The sequence below is a fragment of the Oncorhynchus kisutch genome, unplaced genomic scaffold, assembly GCF_002021735.2.
Source record: "Oncorhynchus kisutch isolate 150728-3 unplaced genomic scaffold, Okis_V2 scaffold1847, whole genome shotgun sequence".
NCBI classification, from domain to species: Eukaryota; Metazoa; Chordata; class Actinopteri; order Salmoniformes; family Salmonidae; genus Oncorhynchus; species Oncorhynchus kisutch.
The window spans coordinates 1-13,504 of NW_022263792.1; the positions used below are offsets into that span (position 1 = coordinate 1).

The following is a 13,504-nucleotide window of genomic DNA, read 5'->3' on the forward strand; positions in this document are numbered from 1 at the left end:
TCTGCACCTTAACCATTAAAAGCGGCCCGTCTGCACCTTAACCATTTTTAAGCGGCCCGTCTGCACCTTAACCATTAAAGCGGCCAGTCTGCACACCTTAACCATTAAAGCAGCCCGTCTGCACCTTAACCATTAAAGCAGGCCGTCTGCACCTTAACCATTTAAAGCGGCCCGTCTGCCACCTTAACCATTTAAAGCAGGCCGTCTGCACCTTAACCATTAAAGCGGCCGTCTGCACCTTAACCATTAAAGCGGCCCGTCTGCACCTTAACCATTAAAGCGGCCCGTCTGCACCTTAACCATTAAAGCGGCCGTCTGCACCTTAACCATTAAAGCGGCCCGTCGTGCACCTTAACCATTAAAGCGGCCCGTGTGCACCTTACCATTAAAGCGGCCCGTCTGCACCTTAACCATTAAAGCGGCCCGTCTGCACCTTAACCATTAAAGCGGCCCGTCTGCACCTTAACCATTAAAGTGGCCCGTCTGCACCTTAACCATTAAAGCGGCCCGTCTGCACCTTTAACCATTAAACAGGCCGTCTGCACCTTAAACCATGTGACCATAATTTCAAATCCAAAGTGATGTCCCATAAGGGTCACCGGTATATGTTTTATGGTCAACACCTGAATCCTCCCCATGCTGCTGGAGTACTAGGTGTGAATTCCTTATCAACACAACTGATACAATGAAAACGAATTTTAGGTTTCACAATACATGTTTCCCCAGGGAAATAGGTGTTCACAGACTGATGTAATAAATAAAAAAAGCACGCAACAACTTTTACTCTAGTTTAGCACATTGGTTTTCAAATCATTTCAAACAACAACCGAAGGCAAAACACACAGAGGCAAAATGTACAGAGTTCGGACGAGACCGTGTTGCAATGTAACGGAAATAAAGACTATTACAATAGATATCCTAAATGGGCTGAATGTAGGACCGGTGGAAGGGATCCCTCCTCTCTCCCAACCAAGGTGCATGAATTAAGAAGAAGTAGATTCAGACACTCTTGGAGGACAATAGAAGTAAATAAGTGCTTCTTTACGTTTACAAACAAAACAGAAGCCTTTTTCTTTACTTCCATTGTCCTCCAAGAGTTGGTCAATCTCTCGAATTCTGAATTGAGGACTGGATTAGCTCTCTGGCGCCATCTTCTGGCCTGAAGTCATACTAGAAATCCAACAGCTGGGGAAGAAATGAAATATGTTATGACTGTTGATTCTTATACTGTCATTCCTTGACAATAATAGGAGAGGATATTTAATAGAATTCATGGTATATTTACACACCAGTTGAGGCAGGATCTTCTCAAAGTGTTCTATGTCCATTCGGTCACAGTCCTCTGCCTCAGCCTGTTTTATCGTTCTTTGTGCAGCTTCTGAGAAACAAAGAGTCAGAGTCTGTATTCCTAAAGCAACTCGGAGTAAAGACTGCTGATCTAGGCACAGTTTTGCATTCAGCATTTTAGATCATAATGAATACGATTATATGGATAGGGGGACACATCTGATCCTAGATCAGTATTCCTACTCTAAGATGCTTTACGAATCCTGATATCTTCATCTCATATTGAAAGTTATATAAAACACCATCATCTCAGCCTGTATAAAAACACCTCCATTGATTTCCATGTACATTACAGCCACAATCAATCGTTTGAACTTACCTTGAACAAACACATGTAGCATCTCTGCCATAAGGAGGACAGCATCGGCACCGACTTGAGAAAAACAAAGAAACAAAGGTCAAAATGCGATGACTTAGTTAACAGACCTACAACTGCTGCTTCATTTGACTAAACATGATCAGGTCCAACCTCCTTTCCAGGGATAGTTACATTAAACAACTCCACTAGCTAGCAACTCGCCTTTAGTTCTCGTCCTTGAAGAAGCTTGACAGACTTTGCTTACTGTCTCCTAAAAAGAAAGAGAAAACCCATGATTCTGAATAACAGTATGCACGATAACAGCACGTTAAAGTTACTGTAGTGAACTGCTTCCAAAAACAACTGCCAGTGTTGTCAGAAGTATCCAGTAGGCTGATGATTTAGCGCGCTACCCCGCTGAATTAGCTCCATACAGTCTGCTCAGTCTAATTTGAAAATGTGGCTTGTGATCTTGCTTTAGTCGGAATTATGTGACTCACAACATATAACAATTATAGTATTGGCTACTTTCTCTTACCTTTTTGAATGTGACTTCCGCGCTGCTTTCCGCCATTTTCAGTTTTTGTCGATCAACGCGCTCTCAGCAGTGATTGGCTGCATCGAGTCCGTGATTATTTACGTAAAACGCATCGCGCAACGCTTCTATTCCAAAGGAAAAATAGTACCAAATAGAAATGTGGAAAATAGTAAATGTCTTAAGAAAATGTGTGTGCTTGCTAGTTTAAAGTGCATTTACAGTGTTAACAGATGAAACTATCCAAGCAGAAGATAAATCTCCTTCAACCAAACTCAATATCACTTTTGAAATACAATAGCCTATTTTTATTTATTTTATAAATAGCCTATTAACTTTTCGACAAGTTAACAAATGACATGTTGGATTAACGTCTCCAACTCAACCAACAATAAAAGTTAAAGAATGCTATTAGTGGCTCAGATGGAACTATCCATGCAGTAGACACATCTCTTTTATATGTTGATATGTGGTTGCCTTGTCAACCAAACACAATTCAATAATACTTTTGTAATACATTAAAGAGCCTAAAGTTAAGGCTATCTTCCAAACTAATGAGTAACACACCCATAGTTATTGTAACTATACATTTCTTCTTATGTAATCATATAAAGCGTGCAGGTTGAAGATAGCATACATACTGTAGGTCGTTGAAGGTTTGTGGGGATCTTCACAAATGTGAAAAAAATCTGTGGAAATTTCAAATGGCATTGATCACGTGCACTTTTAATGTCATTTCAACTGCAATCCAGGTCATTTGGTTCTGCTAATAAATGAAGCACAGTGATAACACATTAATCTGTTGTATAAATAAACTAAATATAATTGAAATTCCCATTTGAACTTTGCTGTGGTTTTAAATGGTTGAAAGCGCAGTGATAGATATTTGGTTGACAACTAAACCAAAAATCAGACATTGTTTTTCCATTGGAATTTTGTTGTGCTTTTAGATGGTTGAAAGCATAGTGATGCAACATTGGAAATTCAACCCATTTTTAGCTGTCCTTTTGAGTGGGTAATCGCATTGATTAACGTCTCAACCCAATACTACCCAATTATCCACATTGAAAATATGTGGTGATACCAGTGGGATACAGAGGTGAGTGTGTTTCAGTGTGTGTGTGTGTGTGTGTCACAGCAGCGGTTTTACCAGGTAGGTGTGACAGGGTTTGAATTTGATGTTTGCCCTTGACACCTCTTCTGACAGGTGAACCTTGTAGTGAAATATCTTCATATCCACCTTCAGAGACACAGAAAAGTCACAGGGTTAGAGGAGAGAGAAATAAAAGATGATAAGAGAGAGAGAGAGAGAGAGAGAGAGAGATAAAAAAAGAGGTGAGGGATGGTTGAGTTTCATTTTACAGCCAGTAGGGGGTACAATGTCTCTACTCCTGTAAAGTTATAAAATAATCCACAAGACAGCTTTCCCAAGGACAACCAGTCAGATAAACATGCTGTATTAGAGGCAGGGAATTACACTGGCCAAAGAGATCACAGCAATCACAGCCACCAATTATCATACACCATCTAAAATATACACAGGAATCTAATTGTTTCTTGTTGTATTTGTTGCAAATTCATCAACTCAAAGTTCTCTCAAAGTCCAAACTATTTTTTGTATGTAGCCTAGTTTTAATGTAGGCCCATGAAGCACTGTTGGCTGACTGGTAAGATATTTTGAGGATATTATAGCCTAGTGAAAATGGAATTCATTAGCTAATAACCCGCTAATTGTGTTGACTGGTGAATATCCCATGCATGCTGCGCTAAACAACCAGACAAGCAAATGACTGCTATAGTGGAGTTTCAGCACCATGGACATAGGTCAATCAATTCCCCTCTAATCTGACTACAGTTAGACCTGTGCTCTCGCTTTTATTAGTAAATGTCTATTTCCTATTGTAGAGGAGAGTGGGGTAAGTCAAGCAACGTTTTTTGCATTCAGCATCACCCCATCAAGGGAAACATAGTATTCTTTCTAACAAATATATTTGCATATTTTTCAGGATGATGTGTATCCCTGGAAATAATCAGAATTCATGTAAATATTACAGTTTTGAAAACATAGCTTGTTAAAAAAAACTTCTTGTGGCACAAAATACCCCTTACCCAGGGAAAATTGAGCTGCGGGACAGGGTAAATTAAGCTGCTTACTTGGTGAAAATCTGTTTTTAGGACACAATGTAAAAACGGAGCGCTGGAGCTCATCTGAGCGGTTGGGTTCTCTTTGATGTTTGAGTTTGAGTTTATTTTTATTTTTACAGGGACAGTGCACATTAATCAACATTTCAGTAAAAGTGCCGGTTTTAGCCAACCGGCTCATTTTCAACCGCAGTCCCTGGGCAGGTTATTAAAAACAATTACAATATAGACAATAGAAACATAGAACAAGCAAGACATAGCATACAGACAGAGCAACATAGGACAAGCAAGACGTAGCATACAGACAGAGCAGCATAAAACAAAAAGCAGCAAGACAAAATTCATAAAAGCAACAAAGTGTTTCCACACCTCACAAGCTACAGACAACAGACAACATGGAGTGGCAACACACAGCTAGGGACCATGTTCACAAATCTGATTGACCTTTAGCCATGTCTTCAAGCATTTTGTGAAAGTGTGATATGTGGTGCAGTTATGTGTGTCTGATGGCAGTGTATTCCAGACATGGGAAGCTCTCACAGAGAATGCAGATTTACTAAAGGTGCTTTTCCTTAGGGGAACTATACAGTCACCTCTCATGGCAGACCTTGTGGATCTGCTGCCATATGTCTGGGTTTTCTGTTTAACAAAAATATTGAGTGCAGGGGGAGCCAGGCCATTGAGGATCTTGAATACAAGACATGCGTCTTGTATATATTGTTATGTTATATTGATATGTTAAATAAATGTGTAATTCGTGATTCCGTCGAACCTACACATGAACCTGTTTTTAATTGGTTTTGTTTATTGTATATTAGCTGTGTTCTCCTTCACTTTAACCAGGCAAAAAATTGAGAATCTTGAATGATTAAGGTTTTATACTAATGGTGAAGGAGAAATAAAACATGTAAACTGTTATAGACTTGTTTATTTTGCCACTCAACCCAAACTTTAACAACCTGTATGTGTGTTAGGCAGAGCACCCCATGCTCTTTAACAACCTGTATGTGTGTTAGGCAGAGCACCCCATGCTCTTTAACAACCCGTATGTGTGTTAGGCAGAGCACCCCATGCTCTTTAACAACCTGTATGTGTGTTAGGCAGAGCACCCCATGCTCTTTAACAACCTGTATGTGTGTTAGGCAGAGCACCCCATGCTCTTTAACAACCTGTATGTGTGTTAGGCAGAGCACCCCATGCTCTTTAACAACCTGTATGTGTGTTAGGCAGAGCACCCCATGCTCTTTAACAACCCGTATGTGTGTTAGGCAGAGCACCCCATGCTCTTTAACAACCTGTATGTGTGTTAGGCAGAGCACCCCATGCTCTTTAACAACCTGTATGTGTGTTAGGCAGAGCACCCCATGCTCTTTAACAACCTGTATGTGTGTTAGGCAGAGCACCCCATGCTCTTGTATAAACCTGGGGTGGCGTAGTGTGGCAGTTTGACTTATGCATTTGGTGTTCTTTCAAATTAGCCAACAGTGGCATTTTCTGATGTTTTCAACGTGATTCTTCTTTGCTTTCACCACAAATGGGAAGAGAACAAAAACATCTCTGCATGAACCAGAGAGCGCACATTGTTCCAAAAAAATCTGGCTCTGCCCAAGTACACACAGGTGTGAAGAACTACATGTTAAGCTGTATCGGCCCTTACCCAGAATCACCAACCCACATTTTTAATGATCATGGTCACAGTATGGATAAGGTCCACGTGGGGCAAAATACATTGATCCTTAGTGGTTTTGGAACACTCAGCATTTCATTAAAACAAACTAGCAACATCTGAAAGCTAGTATGCCCTTTTAACCAAAGCAGTAGAGCAGAGCTTCATATTTCACTACCTAACCAGTTTGTCCAGAACCCATAGCCTATGAAAACCCAATTAGTACCATGAGCATACCACCGTGCATCCTGCTGCTGGCTTGCCTATGAAGCCAAGCAGGGTCTTTCCTGGTCGGTCCCTGGATGCGCTGAAAGTGGTGTTGGAGGGCCAGTAGGGGGCACTCTTCCTTCTAGTCTTAAGATCAACATCCCAATGCTCCAGGGGAAGTGATGGGGACATTTCCCTGCGTAGGAGGCTCTCTTTCGGATGAGACGTTAACGTGTGACCTTACTCTCTGTCACTACATATCCCATGGCACTTATCGTAAGAGTAGGAGTGTTAACGTCCTGGCTAAATCCGGGCGGCAGGTAGCCTAGCGGTTAAGAACGTTGGGCCAGTAACTGAAAGGTTGCTGGTTTGAATCCCTGAGGTGATATCTGTTGATGTGCCCTTGAGCAAGGCACTTAACCCTATTTGCCCCTGTTCTGGATAAGAGCATCTGCTAACATGTACATTTACATCATGGCACACCTAACCTTCCCCACATTTCTAATTGGCATGTATCACTCCTCACCTCTCCAGCTGTGGTGAGCGTTTTGGCACAAATGATTGTCATCATCTGGAAAGGCACTACATAAATGTTGGGCCCTGTAAAATCAGTATTTTTTTTGTTGTTGCCTGATTCCAATTAGTCTTAATTCCAAATTCCGTTTCCTCCATTTTGTTTAAGGTTTCCGTTCTCACGTTTTTTTCCTTCAGTTTATCAAGAAAAAAACAACAAGAAAACAACATTTTAATAGAAGACAACTAAATTGGACATGGTCCAAGCACACCAAGAGAGTCGTTAAGAGGGCACGACAAAACCCATCCCCCCTCAGGAGACTGAAAATATTTGTCATGGGTCCTCAGATCCTCAAAAGGTTCTACAGCTGTACCAGAGAGCAATGGTTGCATCACTGGCTGGTATGGCAACTGCTCGGCCTCAATCCACAAGGGTAGTGCGAACGGCCCAGTACATCAACGGGGCCAAGCTTCCTGTCATCCAGGACCTCTATACCAGATGGTGTCAGAGGAAGGCCCTAAAAATTGTCAAAGACTCCAGCCACCCTAGTCATAGACTGTTCTCTCTGTTAGGTCCAAGAGGCTTCTAAACAGCTTCTACACCCAAGCCATAAGACTCCTAAACATCTAATGAAATGTCTACCCAGACTATTTTCATTCCCCCCCATTCTACACCACTGCTACTCTCTGTTGCCACCTATGCATAGTCACTTCAATAACTCCTACATGTACATACTACCTCAACTTACCGGTACCCCCCTGTATATAGTCTCGCTATTATTATTTTACTGCTGCTCTTTAATTACTTGTTACTGTTATTTCTTATCTGTATTTTTTTAACTGCATTGTTGGTGAGGGGCTCATAAATAAACATTTCACTGAAAGGACTACACCTGTTGTATCCGGCGCATGTGACTAATACAATTTGATGTTCTGAAGTCCAAAGCAAAACAACATCAAGAGACCACTTTTGAGGTCTGGATTTCTTTTGCAAATGTTTGATTTTGGGGTGTATTTACCCTTTAATTCCAGTGTGCACCTACAGTAGCAAGAGGCAGTTTAGAAGTGTTTTTGTAGTGCAGACGTGATGGCAGAGTTTGCTAAACAAATACCCACTGATTGATTAGTAAGGTAAGCATAGGCTACTTTGTAGTTAACATCTAATTGCAAAGGTTTATGGGAAAGCCTTTCCATCTACCAGAACACTTTTCATTAGAATCCTCACTAACAGCTACACAAAGTGGCAGGCTTGCGCACCACACATACAGACAAGGAATTCAAATCAAATCAAATGTTATTGGTCACATACACATGGTTAGCAGATGTTATTGTGAAATTCTTGTGCTTCTAGTTACGACAGTGAAGCAATATCTGCAATAACAAGTAATCTAACAATTCCACAACAACTACCTTATGCACACAAATGTAAATAAAGGAATGGAATAAGAATATGTAAATATATGGATGAGCGATGACAGAGCGGCATACGCAAGACGCAATAGATGGTATAAAATACAGTATATACACATATGAGATGAGTAATGCAAGAGATGTAAACATTAAAGTGCCATTATTAAAGTGACTAGTGATCCATTTATTAAAAGTGGCGAATGATATCGAGTCTGCAGGTAGGCAGCAGCCTCTATTTGCTAGTGATGGCTGTTTAACAGTCTGGTGGCCTTGAGAAATAGCTTATGTCTCCCAGTCCCAGCTGTGATGCACCTGTACTGACCCCGCCTTCTGGATGGTAGCGGGGGGAACAGGCAGTAGCTCGGGTGGTTGTTGTCTTTGATGATCTTTTTGGCAAACCTGTGATATCGGGTGCTGTAGGTGGTGTCCTGGAGGGCAGGTAGTTTTCCCCTGGTAATGCATTGTACAGACCGCACCACCCTCTGGAGAGCCCTGCGGTTATGGGCGGTGCAGTTGCCGTACTAGGCGGTGATACAGCCAGACAGGATGCTCTCAATTGTGCATCTGTAAAAGTTTGTGAGGGTTTTAGGTGACAAGCAACATTTCTTCAGCCTCCTGAGGTTGAAGAGGTGCTGTTGCGCCTTCTCACCCCACTGTCTGTGTGCATGGACCATTTCAGTTTGTCCGTGATGTGTACGCAGAAGAACTTTAAAAAACGTTACACCTTCTCCACTGTGGTACCGTCGACCCAGGGCCTCAAGCTTAATGACGGGCTTGTAGAGTACTATGGTGTTGAATGCTGAGCTGTAGTCAATGAACAGCATTCTTACATAGGTATTCCTCTTGTCCAGATTGGATAGGGCAGTGTGATGGCGAATGCAAGTATCATTGCCCTCTAGAAGTTTGCAGAAAATATGAATCATTGATGCATTGTGTTCATGACTTATGACATGATAAACGTGGGCAAATGTATTACATTTTCAATAGGCTACATTTTGTTGATACTTACTTTCAAAGTTATAACCACTGGGTGGCAGGGTAGCTTAGTTGTTAGAGCGTTGGACTAGTAACTGGAAGTTTGCAAGTTCAAACCCCCGAGCTGACAAACCCCACTGTTCCTAGGCAGTCATTGAAAATAAGAATTTGCTAACTGACTTGCCTAGTTAAATAAAGGTAAAATAAAAGATATACATTTTTGAACATTGTTAAATTCTGCTTTAATGTCTGGATTCCGTCAGCATATCGCAGATTTACAGGGCCCTATAAATGTAATCAATCAATCATTACTACTATTGCTGTCACGATCATAAATACTTATAGAAAACACATTCTCTTTAGGAAATGTCCCTTTCTAGTAATATCTTCGGTTATTCTACTAAAAGTTAACGCAACATAGGCCTTATAATGTTCACAACATTGAAAACAATTGGCATTTCATTACAAATCAGTAAATCAAGGTACATAAGACATCTGAAAACAGTTTGTTACAATCAAACCAAATCATAGAAAAAAAATTAAAATCTACATTTATTTTTCAACAAATAATCCATGTATCCCATCCAAAATTGCTTAAAAAATAATAACGTAGGTACAGTATCATCCGGCCTCTGATACATTCGAGGAGATGCTCAATTGATGAACAGACCCATAGTCACGTCTGCGGATAGACCTGGCTGGGATGACCTCAACCTTCTGGGTCATCCATCTATATGAAAGATTAGATTTTAGCATGGTAAAAGAGTTGCAAAAACAGTGACTCGTAACTTCTGTTGGACTCTTGCATATGACTTTAGACTTGACTCTGTGTTTTAATAGTCAAGTATTGAATCAAAGTATATACATTTTCAAACAAATTGACCTTTGACCTAGAAGAGTCTAACCTGCAACGCAATGTTACCCTGCATGGATCAGAACACACATCTGTTTATGAAGAGAGAGACTTGAGATTTGACTCAGACTCGCCCTGTTGAGACTTAAGACTTGACTGGTGCTGAAAGACCTGTGACCCAGACAGTGACATATCGATAAGACTGGCTGCATGTGCTGGATAAAAGCAACCTACACACAACCATGTCAACACAGCACTCATTAAAACATGTTTCCAATGTGTAATCACAACAACAACAACAAGTCAGTGGATTGAAGTGAAAAAATATGATATTCTCTTATGTTGATGACTTTTTGTAAATCCAATCAGTTTTCCACATTGATTCAACATGATCGTATTTACTTTATTGGTTGATATGACATAGAAACATTGCTGATTCATTCAACAAGTCTTTGCCTAATGCTCTGTTTTGATTTACCTTCAGACTGACAACTCTCTTGGCCTCCACTTCCATGCCTCCTATATAGTGAGGACCCGCCCAGTCTGCCGTATCTGCCTCCTCCTCAGAGGAAAAACTCACGTATCCCAACGCACTGGCACTCTTTGAGTCAGAGTCCTGTGGACTCTTCTTGATCTGTTTTCAAAGGACGGACCATTACCATAACCAATAAAAACACCAATAATCCAAGATAATAAAGTTGTTTTAAAGGGGTCAATCTGTAATAGCTACATCCATTTATGGACTTTTAAATTACTGATATACAGCCATTGACTCTTGAGGAATATAACTTATAAATACCTTGTGAGATTAGTTCAACTGTCTTGTCCCATTAGAATGCAAAATATAAGCTTGTTTTACTCCACTGACTGCAGTGTAAAAAAAAAGGTGGAGGGGTGATTGCTATGTTGTTTAAAACTACAGATTGCCCCTTTAAAAAAGGTATGGTTTAGGCCTTATCCACGTGAGGCTAATATTACAATAATTGATATGACTTTATCAGCCTACCGTGCATGTTGTAATGCTGCCCCACTGTCGGAAGTAAGCTTGTAGGATTCCTTCATTTACGTTAGTGCTGAGATCCTTAATGACAAGCCCGTGATCCTGTCCAACAGATAAAAATATGAATGGCATCATTTTGTATTTTAAAATGTTATCATGGTAAAGTAACTATATTGTGTGTCTGTAATAGGAATACTATGAAAAATACACTACATCCATTCATAGGCAGATATCATACAGATATCGAACCTTAATTTGATAACCCTGTTGTTAACTAAAAAATGTCCATTAATTATAATCCACATTTCCTGTTGCTGCAGGATTATTTTCCTGCTGTGACAAACTGGTCAAATGAAGATCCTGTGTGTTTTAGGATGGTCAGAAAAACAAGTGTTTGTTTACCAGTTTGTACTTTTTGGCCAAAGCGGTCCTGTGTTTTTTAGGGAGAAATATGTACACTCTCCTTTGAGGCTCCATTTTCTCCATAACTAGAGGGAAACAGAATAAATCAATATTTCATTTCATTTGACCCTGTGAAATGCTGTAGTCTTTGGATATTTGCTTCAGACAAAAACAAAAATCGATCAGTGTAACTTATTCTATGCTTTATAAAATATATTTAAAAAATGTATCAGTCATAATTAACTTTACCTGTTCGAGCAAGATACAACTAATATTTCCAGAGTAGACTTTATTTTCTGCAATAAAAAGGTCAAAATGTGATCTTTCACTAGTAGTATAATGATATATATATATATATATATATTGTCTTACATACCAACAGAGGTCGTAGAGATGTACATCCACCTGTTTGTTTGGTAGCCCTAAGAGCATTGCATAGGAAAACCCATCATAAGATATAACTCAACAGGTGGATTCGGGGTGGGTACAAGGTTTCTCTTCCTGCTTCACAAGAAGATGATGCAATCCTACTCTTGGCTTTCTACAAGTTCCATGTGACTCATCCTGCAGCATAACTCACATATTACTGGATTGAGTTCCACAGAAATTTCTGAGTAAATGGGCATTGTTCACCCCTCCTTCCCTTTGTGATATGTCGCCTCCTAGCAATGAATGTTAAGTAACAATCTAGGCAATGATGCGGGTCATCTTGGGGGTCATGATAGGGGCTGCACAAAATGATTGATGTATTCTAATAATTGATAATGCTTATATTGTGTTAATAGAAGGGGAAGGGCTAGAAGACCCTCCCCCACTACATTTATAGGGTCCTGGACCACAGATTAGCAATATATGCATTATAAGGTTTAACTTCTTATGGCTGGGGCAGTGTAGAGTAGCTTGGATGAATAAGGTGCCCAGAGTAAACGGCCTGCTCCTCAGTCCCAGTTGCTAATATATGCATATTAGTACATTTGGATAGAAAACACTCTGAACTTTCTAAAACTGTTTAAATGATGTGAGTATAACATAACTCATATGTCAGGCAAAAATAATATGGCGGATATCTTTTTGGGTTGTTTGGTCTGAGTGCCGTACTCAGATTATTGCATGGTATGCATTTTCCGTAAAGTTTTTGGGAAATCTGACACAGCGGTTGCTGTGAGAAGTTTATGTAAAAAGAAGTTGCTGTGAGAAGTTTATCTACAGTTCTATGTATAATAGTTGTATCTCTTAATGTTTATTATGAGTATTTCTGTAAATTGATGTGGCTCTCTGAAAAATCACCGCATGTTTTGGAACTACTGAACATAACACGCCAATGTAAAATGAGATTTTTGGATATAAATATGCACTGTATCGAACAAAACATACATGTATTGTGTAACATGAAGTCCTATGAGTCATCTGATGAAGATCAAAGGTTAGTGATTAATTTTATTTCTGCTTTTTGTTACTCCTCTTTGGCTGGAAAAATGGCTGTGTTTTTCTGTGACTTGGTGGTGACCTAACAATCGTTTGTGGTGCTTTCGCTGTAAAGTCTTTTTGAAATCAGACACTGTGGCTGGATTAATGAGAATTTTATCTTTAAAATAGTGTAAAATACTTGTATGCTTGAGGAATTTTAATGAGATTTTTGTTTTGAATTTTGCGCCCTGCACTTTCACTGGCTGTTGGCGGGGTGGGACGCTACAGTCCCACATTTCCCAGAGAGGTTAAACTGATTAATCATGTAACTGTAATTAACTAGGAAGTAGGGGCGCCAAGGAAAATATTCAGATTACAAAATTATAATTTTCCAAATATAACTTTTAGATATTTTAATATCTGATCAATCAGTCTTGATTAATTAATCATTATTTACCTCATGTTAGTCTCATTCCAAACGTCGTAAATTGTTGGTTATCTACATGAACCCAGTCTTCACTATGAGTCATCCATACATCAATTGTCTTAAAATATTTATTTACTAAGTAATTCACAGAAATGCATAAACAAACAGTAGATAGTTACAAGGAAATAACGGAGGTTCCCTAGTGGGATAAACCGGTATTGCAGCTTGGTGGACAAAAAGGAAAGTGGGGGTCAACTGAGACGAGAGACTACAAAGTTAAATATTATAACAATTGAAATGCTAATCCTTTGCACATGAACGC

At 39.8% G+C, this 13,504-nt stretch overlaps 1 protein-coding gene and 1 pseudogene across 1 annotated transcript; both read right to left on the reverse strand.

Annotated features, from left to right (window-relative positions):
- Positions 1-1,012: 1,012 nt before the first annotated feature.
- On the reverse strand, positions 1,013-2,234 carry LOC116368104 (centromere protein X-like). The gene is made up of 5 exons (XM_031819104.1): positions 2,184-2,234; positions 1,868-1,916; positions 1,667-1,720; positions 1,290-1,378; positions 1,013-1,185 (listed from the first exon to the last, which is right to left on the reverse strand). Exons 1-5 carry the CDS (start codon positions 2,217-2,219, stop codon positions 1,171-1,173), a joined length of 243 nt encoding a protein of 80 aa, XP_031674964.1. The 5' UTR covers positions 2,220-2,234; the 3' UTR covers positions 1,013-1,170.
- A 7,084-nt stretch (positions 2,235-9,318) lies between these two features.
- The window catches only part of LOC116368103 (transmembrane channel-like protein 6), a 32,792-nt pseudogene continuing 28,606 nt past the window's right edge, over positions 9,319-13,504 (reverse strand).

Excerpts from the sequence above, each read along its gene's own strand:
- LOC116368104 (XM_031819104.1), bottom strand. The coding sequence starts at position 2,219 with ATGGCGGAAAGCAGCGCGGAAGTCACATTCAAAAAG. Across the intron at positions 1,917-2,183 it reads CGGAAGTCACATTCAAAAAG|GAGACAGTAAGCAAAGTCTG; the intron begins GTAAGAGAAAGT and ends CTTTCTTTTTAG. Across the intron at positions 1,379-1,666 it reads GCTACATGTGTTTGTTCAAG|AAGCTGCACAAAGAACGATA; the intron begins GTAAGTTCAAAC and ends TTTGTTTCTCAG.